The sequence below is a fragment of the Ischnura elegans genome, chromosome 1 (assembly GCF_921293095.1).
Source record: "Ischnura elegans chromosome 1, ioIscEleg1.1, whole genome shotgun sequence".
Classification (NCBI taxonomy): Eukaryota; Metazoa; Arthropoda; class Insecta; order Odonata; family Coenagrionidae; genus Ischnura; species Ischnura elegans.
Genome location: NC_060246.1, coordinates 34,788,786 through 34,805,928, shown reverse-complemented (window position 1 = coordinate 34,805,928; position 17,143 = coordinate 34,788,786). Strand labels below are relative to the sequence as shown.

Sequence of the window (17,143 nt, the reverse complement as noted above, 5' to 3'; positions counted from 1 at the left end):
TGTGGGATAATCGTTTTGATAGAAGTTAAAAGTGAAAATAATCATTATTATAATTATTACTAATCTCACCAAGCCCATTAAGTTGTCATATCTGGCAACGCCTGTAATGAGAATGCCTTTTGTCGTGGTTACACAGTACAAATTACATGGAATACTCCTAAATAAGCTGTAGGTTCAAGTGTATGACATTTTGTGGTGTTAGGTTGCTCTGGACTGCTGGACTCTATTCTGCCTCAGTAGTATAACTAACCCAAATGCCTTGTAAGATGCTATCCTTGGAATGGTAGTTTGAATGATCATTGTCTTTCCATTTGACTTTGGGCTTTATATCCTTGATGTCTCACTCTTTAAAATATTTACTTTAATATTTAAAAATTCTATATAAATTCACGGGAGGGGAAAGGGTCCTCATCCATTTTGTGTTATACGTTCTTTCTGCTTTCATGCCCCCCATGGGAATTTATGTTGTATGTTTGAACTTTTGATTTTTGTGGATGGGTGAAGTAGTTAATAGGCTTTTTTTAAATATATATTGGGAAAAGTATGAAAAAATTAAGATATTTTTCTTATTAACAATGAAATGATACTGTAGAGAATGCTGATGGCACCCCACAATCTGTATATTGCTTTATAACGAAAATACTAGTGTCACAAGTGTACCAAAATATGGATGAAAGAGGAATACCAATAATACCTGATGCATAAAATTTTACAGGCAAGAAATATTGAATTATAACCCATTTACATTGAATTCAAATTATAAAGGTTCTTTTACATTAAGGCAGAGTAGTTAGGGAAAATATTAAACCCAAAAAGATGCACCAACAATATCTCAAAATATGATACTTTTCTCTATTAATAGACGTTTTAGGCATTTAATAATAAAAGGAGTTTAAATGGACCCCTAGCTGCTCTTCTAGGGTGAAAAACAAACTCCTTACGTATGGTAAAATTTTAAATGAATAAATACTCTTTTCCACTCCTTCATTCTGGAAAACAAGTGCCCTTATACCTATCTGCTTATGTTTTTAATTTTGTTCTGTTTAGTGACACTGAAGTGATCAAAATTATTTCTCACTGCCTGGTGTAAATGAACCTAAGCTTACATTGTCAATTCTTATTTTCTTTCTCATTTGTAGCCGGCGCACAAGTGGTGTAGTTTCTCCCAGTGAGCTGCCTGATTCTCCAACACAAACAGTGCCATCTAGTCCAAGACATTCAAAGGCACCAGTGGATTTCACAAGTAGAATTGCTGAGGGGGGCGTCGCTGTGAGAGCACAACCACAGTCCATTCCAGTGTTGAGACATACTGCTGGTAATTTAAGTTTGGAAATTATAAGCATATTTTACTTTTTTTGGCATCCAATCCATTCATTGCTAATGGCTGATTAATCAATTCTCAGGGAGGCCTATCCAGAATAAATCCAGTGTGTTTGAGGATGATGTTGCTGCTTTTAAAGAGGAAGACACACCAATAGAATTTTCTACAGCCACCAGTTTGAGTTCACTTACCATCGATGACGAACCAAAAATATCTCATGATGCTGCTCTTAAGGTACACTTGAATAAGGTATTTTAGGTTTCATACAATAAAATGTGACATTTTATGTGGCTTTGGTTGGAGCACTTCTTGGTTCTTTTTCATGCATTCTGTTGCTTTGGGTGTTTAATTGTATTAATTTATCAGTTTAATTTTCTTTACCATTCAAAGAAATGTCGTTGTGGAAAAATGCTTAACATGTTCAGGAGGTGAGGTCGACTGGAATCAACCTGATCCATTTGAAGGGCGAGAATGATGACATTATGTGTCATTTTTCACCCCAAGTAATGACTTTCCATTGTCACAGGACACTGTCTTAAATTTTAACTCCTCAAAATGGAATTGTTAATGATATGGTGACTTATGGTGAGGGGCAGACCCAGGATTTCTTTCTGGGGGGGGGGCACAAGTAAGGCCGTATCCAAGATTTTGCCCTGGGGGGGGGGGGGGCACAAGGGCACCTCGTAATACGAAACGAACGCAATGATAATGGGACCGTATGAAAAATCTTGCATATGTTTTAAGAGTCTGGGGAGACATATGCCCCCACATCCCCCCATCCGACTATGCTTATTATCTACAGGAGCAAGTGGTATAGGGGTAAAATAAAGTAATAAAGATATCAGTTTCCCCTAGTAATAAGGATCCTGAAAACTCGGCAACTTTTTGCCAAACATTTTACATTTGGGAGAAACGACAAGAATAGGATCCCTTGAAACTTCTGAAAAACTAAGCGTATGGCCCCATGGAAAATGAGCATAGTGCTCTGTGATGTCGTTATTGTTACAGCTAGATTTATTCCAAAAATATTGAAGGAACTAAAACATGAAATATTATCATATCAGGGAACAATCATAAAAAATGTATTTATGTTTTCTATGGGGTATACAAGCTACTTATGGCAATTGAAATAAAATATTTAATTTCACTGTTTCATGAATTATAATGGTACTCCAATGAATGAAACTGCAAAATTTCCTAATGGGTAGGGCATAGGGCCTGAAATTTATGGTTTGTATCATTAGATTTTAAGTTATCAATTTTCTTATGCTGAATCAGGAATCCATCGGAGTGAGCTCCCCCCTCTCTTTAAGTATGTACTTTCAAATTGGCTATGCACAATTAGTTCTGTTCTGAATTTGCATGGAAAGGGATGTGAATGATAAAATCTGCATTTAATATGCTAAGCTAGCTGGATTAACCCATTTTGGACAAGATTAGAATTTAAGGAAAATGAATCATACGTTGATTTGACTTAAATGTGTAATGCTAAAATCCGTGACTGTGTATCAGCTACTCTGATTTAATTACCTTATATAACATCTAAAAAAAAACCTTGTAAATTCTGGAATGTAAAGGATTTTTTTTCTTGTGGCATAGAGAAAAAAAATTATATGTGATGGAGTTAATGGCAAAATTTTCACACAATATATTTTATTTCAATTCTATTCTGATAGAGTCATTGTCTTTCCTACTCCTCCCATTCTTCTCTACTGCTGCTTATTGTCAGCACATCACAGCTTTTTGGGTGCAAAATGATGTGCATTGCTTATTAAATTACAGAGCTTCTTTTGAGTAGAATAGAGCAGAATTTTGCAAGTTTGGCTGTAAATCAACCTTTTCACATAAATTGTTCTGTTGGTCAATTAAGTAATTTCTTGTTTTGTGTCATAATGTTCTAATGTTGATGGTACAACTTGTAATATTTTTTACTGCTTTACTGCTGAAGTACAAAATTCTATGGGGATGCATGTGTTTAGTCTAAGTTATTTATGAACTAACTATAAATGGTAACAGCATTTATTTCCATGAGCTGTTCTTCTATTTCATTTGGTGACTGTGTATGTAACACTCCTTTTTCATACATATATTCATCCTAATCTTTGGTGCTTCATAAAATTTTTTTCGACCACATAATGCTGCTTTTGGCTTGTTCAAGCAATAGCTGCTTCAAATACCTTCTTGTAAGCCATCAAAATGTGATCTATCTACAGGAAGTAACCACAAAATGCAGCGATGATATCAGGGAAGGGACGGTGGATCTAGGCCAAGGCCGCTCAACAATGCAGAGTCATCATGATGAGATATCTCCTCAAGCAGATGCAGTGGAGGGAGGGGAGGAGGAGGTGTCGGCTGGAAGCCAAGAAGCTTCTGCCGCTGCATGCCCATCCAGCAGCGGTGCTGTTGCCTCTGGAGGTGATGACGATGATGAGGGCATGGAGAAGCAAGACACGGAAAAAGAGAAGAGGGAGGATGGTGAGCTGGCGCCAGTCAGTGAAGGTGAAGAAGGTGATGAGAATGATGAAGATATGCTGGCTGATTGCATTAACATTGGGATGCAAAACAATAGGTAATTTTTCAATTTTCCCCATGGTAGATTTCCTGTTTGTTGCATTGATCAATTAAGTACTGGATATAATTGATTTTGGTGTGGTAATTCTGTATGCATTTTCATAGGCACAGGCAGAGGCAGTTTAACAACAATAAAAACATCCTTCGGGCCGGAAGATTTGGGGCCATTGCTAATATGAGAGGAAGACCTAGTGGAATTCCTGTGAAGGCAGCTGGATATTCTAATTCAGCCTTTGGTGGCTCATCTATACCAATGCCTGTCCTGCGGCAGCAGCAAGAGCGACCGTCAAACTGCCGTATGTCTCAAGATAATGCTAGAGCAGTCAGCCAAGGAAAGCCAGTTGGATATGGAGAGGTATGATTTCATCAGTTAATTCATTTTCTTAGTATTGTAATGTTAGCAATCTGTTGTGTCTTTCTCTCAGTGTAAGTACCAGTTATACCTGTTTTGCCATTTACCTCTTCATTAGTCTGCGAGTTTTATTTTGGAAAGAAGTTCCTTGAATATTTTATGCTAACGTTGGGAACATTTGAGAACTTCTCCATCCTACTTTCTTTCAACAAATTTCTATTTTTTGTTTAAATAATCAAGTCATTATATGTGTTTCAAAATTATACTTGCATTCATAAAATGATCATAATTAAAGGGCCTTTGACACAAGTACTGTAGGTGGACATAAACTTTGAAATGTACCTGCACTGCTTATTACAAAAGATAATTTTATTTTCTACTGCATTATTAATACAGGTACCAGCTGGGCCATGCGATGATGCCGTGAGCACATACTGTACTGAAGGAACTCCAGCCAATATATCTCATGCAGGATCACATTCTGATCTCTCTGTTCTTTCCCTTCCGGATCAAATGAGAGATGGTGATGATGCTGAAGAAGGGGACAGATCAGTTCAGAGAGAGCATTGTGCTCGAGATCTTGCAAATGAAGAAATTCGAGGGTTGTCGGAAGGGGATAAGAACAAGGAACTAGACTCTCCTGCAGTTCCTATGACTACACCACCTACACCGTTGAGCACCGGTAGTCACCATAATGCTGAATTATCCGATGACAGCTCATCATTCTCTGGAGATAACGATAACATCCTTGCTGAGTGTATTCAGTCTGCAATGCCAAAGGTAATCATTTATATGTCTAAATATGGCCATTGGAACACCCTCCAAGCATACCGTCAGTTATCATTGTTTCTTTTTATCTGTGGATGGAGTATTAATGTTAAATTTATGTACTAGAAGAATCATAAGCCCACTCTTGCATTGAAATGATTGTCTTCAATATCCCTCTCATGAATTATGGTATTCAACATCATCACTGATTTATCATGACGCTTGACCTTATTGTTGAGCAGAATATTTTCTTTCTTTATTTCCTTTCTTCTTCAGGGAATCCTCCTTTCTCTTTTTCTTTTTTTTGTTGAAACAATAAATTATTTAAAGTTTACAAGTACACGCATACCTAAAGTGTGTGCTGAACCACACTTTAACCTTTGAAATTAAGGTTTTTTTTTACTTGTATTTTTTTGTAGATATGTCATCAAAACTGTAAAATCAGTGAATTGTTATTACTTTTTAATTGTATTCAGTCATTAGTCATCTGTTGAATTTTTCCTGAATTATTTTCTGATTCTAAGTCGATGGAAGAAGTGAGGAGAGTGGAGGGATTGTAGGTACATACTTGTGTAAGGACTGATCTATAATGGTGACTGTAATCAAATGGTGTATGAATTATATATTCAGCACTCAATGTGTTTTCATGTAGCTATAAATGTCAATAACTGTCATTATGAATTAACAAATTGTGTGCTTATTAAGTGAATTGCAGAGAAAGTTAAACAAATAGGCAAAGATAAAATTAAGGCTCAAGAAGTAAAATTGTAAAATTCTTGATCAGATTTTTGTGAATGTATGTCACTGCTTTCATGTTACAAAAACATTATCAGCTCTTGTATTTATTTAAAATGTGTGAAAAAACTGTCTTACGTACTTTTTCAAGCCAAAGTGACCTGCTGAAGTATATTTGTAGGTATGTAGTGAGCAAAGCAACTTAAATTTTTTTCTTGAACTCCCAGGCACGACCACAACATCGTCGTCCACAACAGCCTCCTATGATGACCCCATCAGCTCAAATGCGGAGGAAGGGGCCCATTTTAGCTGCTGGCCCTCGACGGCCTGCGGGAGTAGGGCATTTGTGTGGTCCTGGTATGCACAATGCGCAGGTTACTCCACTCCAGCACAAGTATGGCATTCCTCACCCACGTGTCCAAGAAATGGTTCCTCAGAACAGGATTCAAAGGTATGAATTTAGAAACTGCTGTGGTAAGCGGTGATGATGAGCCTTGTATTAGCTCTAAGGGCTAAAGTAGGCATCCCACACATCACCGTTAAGTATTTTTCAATAACTCAATGAGAAACAGAAAATAAAGCATTTATGCTGTCAGCTGATGTCACAAGAAATTTTCAGCATGGCTTCCATTTTTCTGGCATTTCAATTTTTTCCGTACATACTTAAAGCCTATGGTCTTTGTACTTAAAAACTTGCACTTATTGAGAAGTGAGACTCTCAACTTTAATTTACAACCATTTTTTTGGCCGTTTTCAATTGTGGTGGAAATTATATATGTACATAGTAAAGACCTTAATTGGATCATTATGGCTAATTATTTTATCTCATATATGGTGTATTTCGAAGCATAGATACATCTTTAACCTTTCCACTCAAGTGTCGATTGACGTTCAAAATTGCCTAGCTCACTATGTACCAACTCACATGTCAAGTGATACTCGACCAGCAGGAATTTCTATTGAAGGTATTTAGAAATTTAATTCCCTGTGCAGTACTGGTGTACGGGCTGCCTAATTCCTAGTGCAAAGGGTTAAGCTATGAAGAGTAATTCAAAATTGTAAATATTGCAAATTATTTTTTTGCCTCAGTCCGAAACTTCATAATATTGGATAAATTTATTTCTTACTCAGTCCAGAATTTAATACTAATGGGTAATTTCAGTTTGTAGTAGGCCCTAAACTTTACCATAGCATAGGTATTTTACACCCTCCAGACCGATAACAATACATTTTGTTTCTCACCATGTCTCATATCTGATAGAATGTTTATTTAAAAAATCATAAATATGCTTTCTGTCATGGAGGTGTTTATCAAAAAGAGTGAATGAATTTAATATTTTGGCCATTGTGGGAGTATTGAGTTAATATTCTAGGTACATATTTTTTAGACATTTCAGCTCTTATCTTGCCTTCAATAATTTTCAGGGATGAAGAGTGTGAGCAACGATTAGGCACTTCTCAAGAAAGTGGACAGAATTATCAGAAAGCTTTGCGTATGCCAATGTATTCTGCAGCTCGTGATGAGATGGAAACTTATGCTACTGAAGGCAGCCCAAATACATTTTCTAATGCTACATCATTGAGTGATCTAACTATTAATTCATCTCCGGAAGGTGCATCCTGTTTGAGAAGGTACGTTATGATGAATGCTTATCTGTGTTTGCTCCGTTGAAATTGCTCCAGATTTTATTAACAATTTTAATCTCTTAGTTGCATTGACCTGGAAGTTTCATCTTTAGAACTACATTTGGTTATTTCTTCAATTTGTTGTGATGGAAATTCATTAAAATTCATATGTCACTGATGCTTGTGCTTATTCAAAATTCTGAGTTCAATTTCCATGGATAACTTGACGCTAGCTCTATTTCAGTCTGCTGGTACAAAAAATTTAATCATGTGCATGTGAAATTTCTTTAACAAATAAATTGTTTGAATTTCTATTGACCTTATCATAACAAATATATGATGATTAAAATTATGATCATTTTTACTGAATAGTTTGAGGCGAATGGTGCCTTCTGTTCCTAGTGGAGGGGCCACTGGCCATGCTACAGCTGAAGGAAGCCCATTGTGTGATACTCCCATACGGTATGCCACAGAAGACACTCCACTTGAAATCTCTCATGCTGCATCACTGAGTTCATTAAGCATTGGAGAAGAAGATGATGAGGAGCCAAAAGCATCTAGTAACAGTGGAAGCCCCAAGCACGGTCAGTATTACAATGGTGGTCAAAAATATTAGTTTAGATTGACGTGAAGTCCTTTTTTGTTCAATGAAAGTACATACTCTTGGTCTGTTATGCTGCAGCCGTATGAGATTATTTCTGATTTTGTAGCATTTTAGAAAACATTTTCCCTGCATATTACTAGAAAGTCAATTTCTCATTTAACTATAATCTAGAGATGGGTCGAATAGCAGATTTCTCGAATTCGAATATCGAATTCGAATATTAAATCATTGCTCGAATATTCGAATACCTCGAATTTCGAATACCTCGAATACTAAATGATGAATGCTGGAATTTTTGACTCGGTTGCCTATGCAGCAGGCAACACAAGATTTTGGGGAGTAATTTTGATTTCCTTTAAATGATTCGAACAGGAATTTAGCTGATTAATGAATATTTTAATTTTATGGAAACAATTGGGCATATCATTAATTCAACTAACATCGCTTTACCCCCACTTCTGCTGCCAAGTGCTAGCTGACAATCTGAGGCATTTTGCAAAATACAAGCTCTATTCCACCGGATTTTCTTCAATTATTTTCAGTCGATCTTTGGGAGTTCTCACGAGATAAGAAGATGAATTGTAATTGCTATCAGGGAGAAACCAAATATTCTGAGAAAATATCCCTTTGTCTGGGACTGTAACAATAAAGATTTATAGCACTACTCATTAATTGTAACTTGATATATGCTTTCGGAAAAAAATACCGCATCAACTTCCGAGAAGCTCTGCTGCTCATATAGAGTTTCGCCAGAATGCTAAGTCTCCGTCGTATTTTGACATTTATTTCTTTGCGTAAAATGCTTAAATAAACTCAGAAATACATCGTGTTTGGTCTTATTCTTTTTGAAATTACGCGCACATTACTAATATTTCAATTCAATAAAGGTGTAACATCAATTGAAGAAAGTCATTCTTAGACACCTTTTGTGCTAATAGATGACTCGTGCAGCGGTTGACCTACACAGAAATGGGGAACTTCGAAGCTGGTAGGAAAAAAAGGTCAGTGGGGGAGAAAAGGGAGGGCCCGAAACACGTTTCTATTGTTCTCGTGTAACTTAGTATTTTTTCGAAGCTAAGGTCTTCGTAATATGATCCCTGCGCGTGCTGTGACCTTTTTTATTTCGAAGAAGAGGAAAGCCTCAGAGGGGGGGGCTAGTGCTGAATGGAGAGGGATACCGGATCTTGGGAAATGCGCTAATGTAAGTATCCCACGGTACTCACACAGCAGTTGACATCCAGAATTGGGGAACTTCGAAGCAGGTAGCCAGAAAAAGGTCAGTGGGTGAGAAAAGGGGGGAGGGCGTGAAACACGTTTTTATTGTTCACGTAACTCGATATTTTTTTCGAAGCAGGTGTCTTCGTAATGCGATCCCTGCGCAGGCTGGGACCTTTTGTTTGATTTCGGAGAAGAGGAAAGCGTCAGAGTGGGTGAGGCGAGTGCTGAATGGAGGGGGATAGCGGATCGTGGGAAATGCCCTAAGGTTGCTATCCCACGGCACTGAGGTTCTCCTAGTGGGGGGAATCGGGGATTTTCGGATTTTTTCACCCGACCATTTTCGGTTCCCCTCGTCGAACTCTTTTCACCGCTAAAATCCACGAATTTGATGTAATTCGTCAACTTGCGTAAAACGGCGCTGCGAACACTGAATGACTACAGTTCTCTACATTTTTCCGAGTCAACTACCAACGACGTGCGTGCGACAGTGTATGACGCGAAATTCAAAGTATTCGAGGTATTCGAGGCGGTACTTTTCGCATAAAACCTCGAATATCGAATACTTTCTAATATTCGAGGTATTCGAGTATTCGCGGATACTATTCGCACATCTCTACTATAATCCAACAAAATAAAATTCACAAAATATTAGTTATAATTTGAGCATTAGTTTGCTTATTTTTCTTTGCATATTTCTGTAATTATTAGTGCTAAATACATTCTAGTATGTGTGAAAGTACCTGCAGATGATTTTTTCTAATTAGTGATCAATAATTCTTCACTTGATTTCATACTCCTTTTTTGTTTCAACCTGAGATAAATTTGATAAGTCATTGCTATATCCTTTGCAGTTATGATAATAACATTCTGAGGTGCATCATAATTGGTTATTTCAGGTAAAGGAGGTTCACCCCATAGGTCATTGCTTCCTCGCCCTGCCACTGTTGGCCACTCTGACCCCAGCAGTGAGGGGAGGCCAGGCTCCTCCAATGGTGGTGATGATAACTCTGAGGCTGGTCGTGGAGCAACTTACTCCAGTGGGCGGCAGAAGACAAGTTCACTCTCTGAAGAGGTTGTGACGGTTCTCTCTCGGAACGGCTCCCTCAGTTCACTTAGTGTGGATTCCTTGGGTGCTGAGCCTACACCATCTGAGCAAGCTCTTCTAGAGCAGTGCATTCACTCAGCCATGCCCAAAAGCAAGTCTGATTTGGGTGGAGGTGCTCGTGGAGTAGTGATGGCTACGAGGCGGCCTCTTGGGGGAAACCCCCCCATGCATTCCCATCAGATGGGCCCCCTACATGGTGCTGAAGTTCCCTCCCTTCCAAATGTTACACCCCACCGATTGGAGCTATGCAGTCGCGCTTGGGAGGGCAGTGATGCGGTTGACGATCCAGAGTATGCTCATAGGTCAATGGACGACAGGCTATCAGCTGCCATGAGCGCGGAACAGGTTTCAAAAAACGTGTCGGGGTCTGCTGTTGCGACAGCAGTCGTAGCAGCAGACGAAGCCGTAGAAGACGCAACAAAGCACACAGAGGGCAGTCTCCTTCCCCCCCACCCCCACCGGGTGGAAGGTATGGTCACCACCACCGAAAGGCTGGTGGAAGCAAACAGCATGGAAGAAGGCAGAAACAGGAAGGAGAACACCCTCCAGGAGATCCCTTGCCCCCCTGCACCTGCAGTGGGAAAAGAGATTGATTGTTTCCTTCAAATAATTGAGAAGGATGTTGACTCATCTCCTGAGTCATCTCCTGGGATGGCGGAAACTCCTAGTAGTGGAGGAGAGAACCTCACTACTGGAGAAAGCCCATCAGAAGGTCCCTCTGATAGTGTGTGTGGTACAAAAGAAACGGCTTCGTCTACAGGATCCACTAGAGACTCTGGTAGTGGTCGTGGGCAGAAAGTTCATGACATGAAACAGAGCTTTGGAAGTAACACCTGGAATGAAGACTCTCCCAATTCTGTCTCGTTCCCTAGCATAAGCATCAGTGCACCTCTTATTTCGTCTTTCCGGTCTGACTTAGGAGCAACCCAGGGAGGTGAAGCTAATATTTCTGAGCTTGAAGAGATTGACAGAGCTCCGAGTAGTGATGAAATTGAAAGGGTTACAAGTGGTGAAGAAGATCGTCTCACTGAATCTCACCTCATTGAACTGGAAGCTGGCCGTTTGGCAGTCGCTGTGGGACTGGCCCGAGAAGACTGTGGAAACTTGGATTCCATTGGTCCCCCATCAGGAATGGGAAGTATACCGTCCCTCAACACCAGCCTTTCTGGAGCATTAGATGGAAATGGATTTTCTGGTGAGAACATTCAGAATGGAACATCTAATGAATCTCCCGAAGATGGGGTGGACGAAGAAAAGAAGCAATTTCCAGCTCCCAAAAGATTTGAGTGCCGCCACACTGCTCGTAGAACTTTGACGACTTTAGTCAGAAGAGCCCTTGGGTCGAACAATTTTGATGACCTAAGTGCAGCATCAAGCAGCTGCAACTCCCATCTGGAAAATATAAAACCTCCATCCATGATGGATGAAGTGGACATGGAGAACAGCATGGTGAGTGTTGCAAGCATTACATCGGAAGTGGCTGATGGAGGTAGTAGTGGCAATGGAGGCAGTGGTAATGGCCACAGCCACAATGGCAAAGTTGGATCAGATGGGGCAGGAAGTGGGGGCAGTGGTGGAAGTGGTGGGGGATCATTCTTTGAGTTGATACGTCCAGCAGCAGCAATGGCTGAGGCATACGCTGCACATGTGGCTGCCTACACCATGTCATGTAGCATGCGCACAAGTTCAGGTCCAAGTCTGAGTGAATGCTTGGAAAATGTTAACCCTCCATCCACTTTTGATGAGCTGACTGACCCAACGGACAAAGGGGAGTCAACAATCGAGCCAGGCACCGAAACTATTGGGAGCGATACTGAAGAAATAGGAAATGAGGATGGCGGGGGGCAAAATGCAGATTTATTAGGGGAAGGAAGTGAGGGAACTGCCACTCCTGGGCGCTCTGATGAAGGTGGTTCGGCGGGATCTACACCCAAGAAAAAGCGTGACTCAAAGAAACTTACTCCAAAACAGAGGCGGCAGCTTGGTAAAGACAGGTATAGAACCTACACAATTGGAGGAGAACCAACTGGGGAAGAGGAGGATCCCACTGATATTAATGCTAGTGAGATTGTGGAGGAGGTATACTGCGAAGATGAGGTCACAGCTACAGCTGATACCAAAGTTAAAACTCCTAAACAACGCCGCCAAGAAGATAGAGAAAGATTTCTAACTCGCACACTCCAGCCAGATGAGCAGTTAGATAATGCTCATGTGCTAATTGGGTGCGAAAATTCTGGAGAGCATGAAATAAATGAATGCTCTGATGTTTTTGGAAATAAGGGAATGCATAAGCCCGCTGGGCCTAAAACGCTTAAACAAAAGAGAGCTGAAGCTAAAGAAAGATTTCAGACTCACACTATCAGTGAATCACCTTCTAACAACAACCTAAATTCTGAGAATTTCAATTTCGAGGGCTGCTTAGAATTGGACATCACTGCTGAAGAACTTGAAGTTTTGGAGAGGGATGCAAATCTGGTTGTGAGTTCTATCAATGCCACTAGGAAAACTATGGGCAGTGAGTCAAGTGCTAGTGATGAACCACCATTGATAGATTGTGAAACTCTTAGTCTGGTATCAGATGAATCTGACACAGAATCAGGGGAGCGTGATGCAAAAAGAATGAATGGGATTAGTAACCATGCTGTAGCAAATGAAGTGGAATACAATGAGTCATCATCAAGTGAGAGTGATGATGATGATGATGATGATATCGATGAGGAAGGGAATCACTTGCCTAAAGTTAAAGGCCCTCGAATAGTGAAACCATTTGGCTCCGAGGATGGACAGAGGGATGCAACTGAAAATTTACAGGATTCTCCTAAACCTGTCCGTGGTAGAAGGAGAACACTCTACTCTTCCCCTTCTAAAACACAGAGGAAGACTTCATCTCCGAGCCCTGTATCGTCAAGAAAGCAGAGTCCTCATAGTCAGATTCCAGTTGTTGCCTCAGTCACTGCCCCTCGAAACTCAAATCTTCCTCTGAAAGTTAGGCCTACCCGTGCATCTGCTTTACGCCAAACTAGAGGAGGTTCACCCCATCGTCCAGCTCGCCCCGGGAAAGGGTCGTCCTCATCGTCTCCTTCGCCTGCAGGAAGTGCGATCACAAGTCCAAGAGTGGCACTAAACTCTGGAAGGGGCAAGAGAGTATTACCTAAAGCTACTCCTGTCACCAGAAGTAATTTCTCCACCATAGGATCCACTCCCCAGCAAGCAAAATGCAATCAGCAAGAGTTAATTCATTCCAAAAATTTGGCCAATGCTGAGGGGCAAGCTGTTGAAGATCCAATTCTAACTGCACCTCCTGTAAAGCAGGGAACGTTTACCAAAGAAAAGCCCTCCACTCAAGAAGAATCAGCATCGAATCCACCTAAGATAGCTTCTCCCACAAAAACCAGGATACCTCTTCCAGCATCTGGTACTGAAGAAACTGAGCAGAAAAAGAAGTCTGGAATACCTGCCTCCAAAATTGCTACTCCCGGTAAACTAAGACAGCCAACACAACTGTCTAGATTGACTAAAACATCAAGTCAAGATAGTGCCACAAGTAGAGCTTCAAGCACCAGTGGAGCCACACCTCGTGCTTTACATAAAGCAGCTACAATGCCAGTGAGGGCTAGCAACCATGTCAAATTGTCTCAAACTGCCCGGAAAGGTAGCATCTCTTCACCACCAGCTGGTATAAAAACATCATTGAGCAATCATAGTCTTCAGGGTAATGAGACTAGCTCAGGAGGAACTGCTCTCACTAGGGCTAAAGGATTGGTTGGAACGAGACGACCTGCAAGTGTGGCTGGTAACCTTGCAAATGGAACTCCCAAATCAGGAAGCAGTTCGAGTCTTAATTCAACCTCTTCCATTGGAGGTCCTAAAGAAGGCAGCAACCCTGGAACTAAGAAAAAGAAGGAGGTGACAAGTAAAATAGCCAACTTATGGAAGAAAGTGGAAGAAAGCCGTAGTCGTCAGGTTGATAAGAAAGACAATCGAGTTTGGATCACCAATGGAAATGTAGCAGAAGGAAGTCAAGAAGTTTCTCAGGCTTCAGGCAGTATTAAAAAGTCCAGTGATGCATGTAAAAGCCAAATGGTTCAGCCAAGGTTGAAACCAAATAGCTCATGTGTCCCATATTCTAATAACTGTGGGAATGGTGAGGATTGTGAAGACGTTGAGGACTGTGGAGATGCATGCCAGCAAAATCCTGTGGTTCTGAGAAGAAAACCTGGACGGTCCACCAATGAAGAATCAAGTGAAGAGAAGGCCAAAAGGCTCTCTAGATTGGGATCTTTTGTACGAATTGAGGCAGAAGCAGGGGTTTCGTCAACCCAGCCATCAAAACCTCAAGCCTCAGCAATAGTTCCTCCATTCAATTACAGTCCCCCCAGAAGACCATCCTCAGGAAGTCAAGGAAATGTTGCTGGGGCCAGATCCTTTATACCAACATCGGCAAAAAATATGTCATCGCCAATGTCAGGAGTTAAGAGAAATCCTCCTTATTCTGAAATGGGAAGGGAGCAAGTCAGTAATGGGATTGTCCGCCAGGAAGAAGAAATGACTACGTCATCCATGAGAGTGACCACTGTGTGAGTGTAATGTTGCTCGTTTAATCTTCCTTAGCCTTAGAACTCCAATGGACTTCCATTTCTCTAGATGAGATGGAAGTGGCAGTAATTAAATAAGAGTTATATAGGAATGAAATGATGTGTGAATGTGAAATATGCTGATGAAATCATTTTGTAGAAACAGGTAATAGAAGAGTTGCAAATGCATCGTGAATGGACTGAATGAGTGTGAGTGAAAAAGAAACATGGTGGGAGTCCTTTTGTGAAGACTCTTTCTTTGCATGAGCTTTGGAAGTCAAAGCCAAGAATGAAATTCAAAGTATTTTGTATATAACTATGTACCTAAATTTAATTCTTGTTCTCAATTCTATCTTGCCAATGCTTGAAACTACAAAAAATGTGAAATCTGTAGAGTGAAATACACTTGGAAATAATACCAAGATAGCCGCCCAGTCTACTAATCTACCAATGTAAAGGAAATATTATATAAATTAAGGTCAGTAATAAAATATTTACTACCACAGACACTATTTTTTCAGCATAAACTTTGCTCTTAATTTTTGAAATCTAGGGAAGTTTTTTTTTATTTATCAGAAAAATTTTTAAGAGAGACACTAACTCATTAGCAGGACACATTTCTAAAGTTGTTGATCATTTATTGTTTTTGAGGACTAAGTCATAGTTACTTTATCTGGCTGTGTATAAATGAAATATTTCAGACTGTATTTCTTACTCACATAAGAACATCATGATACTCTTCGGTATTGTGGCAATTTTTTGGCAGACTTAGACCTAAGTTAGTTGACTAAAGAACACTATGATTGTGTGATAGATGATAATGTAACAGCATATATCATTGGTGATGAATTATTATAATGCTTCAATTGGTATTAATGTAGGAGTTGCATAATTGAGACTTAAATTGTGACATTCAAAGAACATTTCTGTACAGTGTATTTATTTAAGTATGTGGGACTTAAGTGTAATTATTTCTTTCATATTGATTTCTTGTCTTGTCACAAGGTTTGGGTGTATGAGATCAATGCAGGCTTCTCTTCCACTGATGCATTATATTTAACAATGCTGCTTACCACAGTCTGCATTTATGTTGTGACATTCTTCACTGTTGATATGTTTGAGTGTGCATATTCCATTCCATTAAAAGTACTTTTAAGAAGTGAAAATAATTCATTCCATACCCAATGATTGGGAAGCATTCCAAAAATTTGTCGATAAGGTCAGTGGCTTCAACTGGATTTAGTTATCAAAAACTCTACATTTTACTCAAAAAGGCTTGACTGGTATGCTTTTGTCTTTTCTGGATTGACTGATTAAGCTCTCAGTGGGAGAACAAGTCTTGACTCAAACTGAAAGAATTCCTCTGTGTCAGAGCAGCTTAGACTTGGATGCTAAACTGTATCTCTGGCAATATACAGGGAAAAATTTTGTGGGTTTTTTTATAATTTACTTATGTGACCAATATAATTTATTGTTGAAGAATAGTCATAATCATTGTGTCATGATAGTGTTTTTTTATTCTACAAACTTAAGTGTCTTTTCATTTATTTTACCACATATTGTGTGCACCATGATAAAAAAGGAATTCAATATTATTTCTTCCACACACAGTGTATTAATATTATGTGGAGATTGCTTCACACGTTTAAAGCCTCCCTCCTATGTGATTTGAGAGAATGTGGATGTGTGCCTGAATTGTCTACCCTACTCAGATCATTACTTTATAGGTTCATTCTAAAAAGTAATGTTACGAATATAAGCAGGGTTGTTTCTAACATGGACCTGTGTACAATGGACTGATCATGTTTAATAAAGTATTCTATGTAATGTACACATTCAGTTTTTGGTTTAATTGGTTTTTGTGATCCTTACTAAGATTGGTAGCAGAAATACTCATGTTCATCTAGCATATGCAAAGTCATTGATTGAGTGCTAAAAGCCAGACAAAACTTACTTCATTTGGCATATGTCTCCACCAGTTCTTGCAAGGAAGGCCTCTTGAATGTCTCTTTCAGGCAGAGAAAGATTATGTCTCCGGAATTTTTTGACAATAAGATAAGATTGTATAATACATTCAATCCATGATGATGCCTTGGGTTCATCTCCAAGCATAATTTTGCACTCCCTTCATGAATACCTGGGGAACCATATGCTCCACTAAAGAGATATTTTCCGTGACATTTTACAAGATTAATGTTGAGATGCCATGTTGGACATTGTACTCATCTCCAGGGAATAAAATAAAGTTTCTTGTCATAATATTAATTTT

At 39.5% G+C, this 17,143-nt stretch overlaps 1 protein-coding gene across 5 annotated transcripts in view; it reads left to right on the top strand.

Annotated features, from left to right (window-relative positions):
- LOC124158725 (adenomatous polyposis coli protein-like) overlaps window positions 1–16,713 on the top strand; it is a 389,744-nt gene extending 373,031 nt beyond the window's left edge. For 4 of the 5 annotated variants that reach the window (XM_046533985.1, XM_046533994.1, XM_046534017.1 and 1 more), the window contains 9 exons: window positions 1,140–1,315; window positions 1,404–1,570; window positions 3,535–3,890; window positions 3,998–4,247; window positions 4,641–5,024; window positions 5,975–6,198; window positions 7,173–7,379; window positions 7,746–7,957; window positions 10,092–16,713. In XM_046533985.1, the coding sequence (XP_046389941.1) occupies window positions 1,140–1,315; window positions 1,404–1,570; window positions 3,535–3,890; window positions 3,998–4,247; window positions 4,641–5,024; window positions 5,975–6,198; window positions 7,173–7,379; window positions 7,746–7,957; window positions 10,092–14,881 (6,766 nt within the window). In that variant the 3' untranslated portion in view covers window positions 14,882–16,713. The remainder of the gene's footprint in view (window positions 1–1,139; window positions 1,316–1,403; window positions 1,571–3,534; window positions 3,891–3,997; window positions 4,248–4,640; window positions 5,025–5,974; window positions 6,199–7,172; window positions 7,380–7,745; window positions 7,958–10,091) is intronic. The other variant, XM_046534002.1, reaches the window with a different exon arrangement.
- Window positions 16,714–17,143: the final 430 nt, after the last annotated feature.